General features: G+C 50.4%; 2 protein-coding genes across 2 annotated transcripts; both read right to left on the bottom strand.

Annotated features, from left to right (window-relative positions):
• Nucleotides 1–2,093: 2,093 nt before the first annotated feature.
• Nucleotides 2,094–2,532, bottom strand: H310_09729 (hypothetical protein). Its single transcript, XM_008875881.1, has 2 exons — nucleotides 2,383–2,532; nucleotides 2,094–2,303 (listed from the first exon to the last, which is right to left on the bottom strand). The coding sequence occupies exons 1-2, from the start codon at nucleotides 2,501–2,503 to the stop codon at nucleotides 2,218–2,220; spliced, it is 207 nt and encodes a 68-aa protein (XP_008874103.1). The 5' UTR covers nucleotides 2,504–2,532; the 3' UTR covers nucleotides 2,094–2,217.
• A 798-nt stretch (nucleotides 2,533–3,330) lies between these two features.
• On the bottom strand, nucleotides 3,331–4,091 carry H310_09728 (hypothetical protein; the record flags this gene model as incomplete). The annotated part of the gene is made up of 2 exons (XM_008875880.1): nucleotides 3,331–3,769; nucleotides 3,841–4,091. 2 exons carry the CDS (start codon nucleotides 4,089–4,091, stop codon nucleotides 3,331–3,333), a joined length of 690 nt encoding a protein of 229 aa, XP_008874102.1.
• Nucleotides 4,092–4,315: the final 224 nt, after the last annotated feature.

Here is a 4,315-nt window from a genome sequence, read left to right as displayed (position 1 = left end):
GTGGAGAGGAGACTTTGGAAGTTGGAGGCAAAATGCAGAATGAGATTATGATCGAGTTATGGGCTCCTAAAACTCCACATCCGTCGTGTCTTTACGTTTCTTGAAGGAGTCCCATCCACGTCCGTCGTCTTGTACTTGGGCTATGCATTGGGTATACAATAACGCAGTGATGTCAATTCTTTTTTGTAATGCTGAATTCTTTTCGACGCGCGACATCTACGCGATTTCATTGGCTGATCGCTACAACGACCATTGACGTCGAATTGCTCAGTCCGCCATGGAAACGTAGATGACCCCCGGTTTTACCCTGTGACAACTTTACCTACTGTTTTGGTGGATCGTATACCTGCTACAACCCCGAAACCTGCGTGCTATGGGGGGATTCCCCATGCAACGTGCTCACATCAGTCGCTCATGAAGGCCTCGACTGGGAGCTGCACGGTCTGGCTGATCACATTTCCCGACAAGGAGGAGAAACTGAATAACTCGACGACACGAGCTCTCGTCAGGCTGCGTTTGCGCAGACGGTGTTTAGGGCCGCCACGGCTGCACTTTTCTTGGTAAATATCCACCCGATGTTCCTCATTCGCAGGTATGAGTCGGGTGTCCAGCATGATACCCCGTGTATTCGGCAATCAACTGGACGCATATCAAATTGCGCAGAGCCGTACGTCTACCGTCGAGTGATTGGCCAGAGCTGTGGCTACAGGAATCCATCGTTGACGCGCGGGACTTGCCATTGCGAGCGGGCCCACACGGGAGTCGTACAACATCACTGGCCGTTCCATCTTCTTGTCGCGGTTGGCCCCAATAGGCTCGACAAAGGCATGGGGCAACGCTGAGCAAGGGTTTAAAGATGCGCCACCAAGAATTGGCTCGATTCGGATGTCGACGTCGATATATTTATGGGCGTTCCAATTTGGGCAAATTGCGACTGCATCCGTGACCGCCGCCACGCTTTCTTCCTGGAGCCCATTGCCAGGGCATTTTCTCGAGGGGAGCAATTTCATTCTTCGGGACAGATGCCAAGCGACCTCCCTTGGGCTGCCTTTTTAAAACACTGCGAGTTCCTCGCATTCATTCGTTTGGTGGCTAGCTTTCGTGCCAACTGTGTTTGACCGAGCGAGATGGTGTCACTCATTTTTCAGACGGCGTGCCCCTGTACCAGCTGAGGGGGAGCGCTCTTCTGTCAACGTATTCAAAGGTCCAACGTGTGCGTCGGCCAATTCAGATGTACCATTTTGCTGTACAAGGATATTCCAGGTCAGAGAACGTGATCCCGTTGCAATGTATTTTGCGAGGAGTGTTCCATTCGATGGGGATTCATTCACACACCACCCCCGTCGTCGATACATTCGAACCTCCTCACACACGGGCGAATTGTCTACATGGAGTTTGGAAGTCGTACACGAAGCTGTGTGCGGGAATTTTCCGCCGCGTGGTACAAACTTGGCATGGTTCACCTCCATGTCGAAGTTTTTCTGTCGGGGATTCCATTCTCCAGTCCCGAGTGGCGTATTGGATATGGTTGTGGCATTCCAATTGAAATTAGACGTGTCCCACGTACGGTCAATACCAAGTCGTCAAAACTCATTGATTTTGACCAATTGCAGTGTAGTTACAATAGAAACTGTGATTGACTGGCAGAAATTTATGTGATTATAGCCAATCAAGTTTGACTGAATAAGCAATAAAAGTAATTAGGGAGAGTCAATTTGGGAATTTTTGGTCTGCTTTTGATTTTCAAGGATTTTGAAAATCGAAACTATATTTGGGCACTCTCAGTCGAAAAGTGTAGGGGAGTCAACAAGACCAACCGATTTTAGTTTATCCGTATCCGTATGCTAGATTACATTGTGCAAAATGCCGCGGCGCTCTGAGCGATCGGCCATCTTGGCGGACTTGGACACCATGGTGCGAACAATTGTGACATGCAATCCACGTCTATCAGTTTCTACAAAGAACAATATACGACAGCTTCTAGAGCTTCGATGTACGCTTCTCAGTGCTCGTTACATGTGCCCACGTGTGGCATTGTTGCGTCCACTAGGTCAGCTTTCGATTCTCCCATTCATTGCTGTAGGAGACTTTGTGCAGGAAGTTCGTGTTTGCCAGACTACGTTTGCATTCATCTTGCGATTGATTGAGGAACACTCTGTGTTTCAACCAAAAACGAATCGTGTTCAACGGCCAGTATGGGTACAGCTTGCTTGTGCTCTACATCGGCTTGGTCACAATGGCACTGGTGCGTCTGTTGGTATGATCGCACGGGCGAAAGGAATTGGTAATGGAACAGTTCATCTCTATACGAGACGCATTATTCGGCCATCAGGGCATGGCCGTGGGCTTTCGTGAGCCTCTGCCCGCCTTTCACCGACTTACCTTTCGTCGCCTGGCCAGTCATCAAGGCAAAGTTGTCAGGAATGCGCAGGAACTCAAGCATAGCGAGGCGCTCGGCGCGCGACGTGCCTCGCTTCGCACGGTCGTTGAACTCGAGCTCCATCGTTCCTGCACACGAGTGAGCGATTTGTGTGCCAGTAATTTCGAGTGATTTGATTGGATGTTCAGTTGTCCAAGTTCAACTTGCTTTTGCTTTTAAAAACGAAAAGTACCTCGCGAGGTACTTTTGCTTTTCGCAAAAACGAAAATCGTACATGCGAATTAAAAGCAGAACAGATTTCCAATTTGACTCTCCCTATTGATTCATGCTACCTCCATGCATTTCAGGATGATACCATCTCGGCTTTTTCGGGGTTCACACCTCCGCGACATTTGGCGTAATGATTTCTGTAAGCTAAGCTAGCGAAAGGTTAGCTGACCTTGTCAAAGCAGCACATTCCGTGTGAGGGGTACTCCCCCCAGAGCCCAAACGCATTGAATTATGTTTATAGCTCCATGTACGATAGACAGTACGATGGCAAATTCCAAAGGGATTGATGAAGTTACAATCGTAGCTGGCTAAGGGTCTCGAACTGGCAAGATCTTTTTCACTCGGCTAGATCCTAATTCATCTCGACAATTGTATGCACATTGGAATGAGCCAGTAAAAGTCTAGGATTCGGGGAAGATCTTAGTTGACATCCGAGACACTTGAAGTAGTCCTTTCCATGGTTTTTGCTGGACAACACATGTGGTGCTCAAAAGCTCACCCCCTTGAAACGACTGCCGATTCCGTGTCAGCATAGGTTTTGGTCCGCTTAGTGGGCCTGTTTGGTCACTCGGGTTGTAAACCACCTGCACTGTTGATGAAGGCGCAGGAGAAAGTTCTGGAGAAGAGACGGAAATGGTTATTTTTCTCATCTCGCACTCGCCACGACCATCTAAACCAATCTAGGCAACGGCGTTCGCAGGCAGGTGCCCCAAGCTGCGGAGCTTGGACACAATTTTGTCCATCTTGACGCCAGCGTTTGGGCATCCGCCGCGGCTGTGCAGCGCGACGACCTTGTTGTCGTGAGCGCTGAGTACGGGCGCCCCGGACGATCCGACTTCCGTGTCCACAGAGTACAGGACATAGTCAGGGCAGCAAGTCGGGGTGCCTTCAATGGTGCCGGCGACGCCATTGTCCACGGTGGATGTGATGAGCTTGGGCTTGCTTCTGGGGTGATGCGCAATGTAGATAGGCTCGTTCAGCACCGGACCGGTGCTACGGGCCTGGAGGTAACTGTACGAGGCCAAGCTGACACCACTCTTCACGTTAAGCTTCACCAACGAAAAGTCGAGGTCCTCTTCGTTGTAGATAAGCTCGGCACTCGTTGCGACGGTCACCCCCCTGCATCCATCCACGACGGAGTTGAGGGGGTCACTGCACGTACTGCATTCGGCGCCAAATTCGAATTGGACGTTACTCGCCTTCGACGCATCGTTGAGACAGTGGTTGGTGGTGCGATGTGGCGGTACTGGCTGGGTTCCAACGTATCAATGAGGATCCCGAGTGCCTTTTGGTCGTCGCTGGTTGCGTCCAAGGAGGCCGACGTTGGCGTGTGTGTCAGGTACTGGTGCATTCCCTTCATCATCAACTTCCCGCGGAAGTAGATGTCCCATTCGCGGAAGTTGTGGTCGTTGAGCTTGAGCGTGGTGGTGATGCTCGCCATGATCCTTCTTGCTTGTAGGTGCCTTGTATTGGGCTCAGAACCTCTTGAACTGACGTGTTTCGTAGGTCGACTTGCCAGTTGAGGAAGACAAAGGCAGCAGGCGGTTAGCCGGCGACTCAAGACCAAGAAGGGAAATCGAGAAGTGAATTTGATCCTTTAATGAACTTGTCTTCCTACATGCAGTTCTTTTCTTCCTTGCGTATGCATGACGAGCTTGCAGCTTG

The sequence above is a fragment of the Aphanomyces invadans genome, assembly GCF_000520115.1.
Source record: "Aphanomyces invadans strain NJM9701 unplaced genomic scaffold supercont1.22, whole genome shotgun sequence".
Lineage (NCBI taxonomy): Eukaryota > Oomycota > Saprolegniomycetes > Saprolegniales > Verrucalvaceae > Aphanomyces > Aphanomyces invadans.
This window is presented reverse-complemented; position numbering and strand designations above follow the sequence as displayed.

What these genes read in the sequence shown, in the direction of transcription:
- H310_09729 (XM_008875881.1), bottom strand. Translation starts at nt 2,503, where the DNA reads ATGGAGCTCGAGTTCAACGACCGTGCGAAGCGAGGCACGTCGCGCGCC. An exon ending in GACTGGCCAGGCGACGAAAG is followed by an intron (nt 2,304 to 2,382) that starts GTAAGTCGGTGA and finishes CGTCTCGTATAG; the next exon opens with AGATGAACTGTTCCATTACC.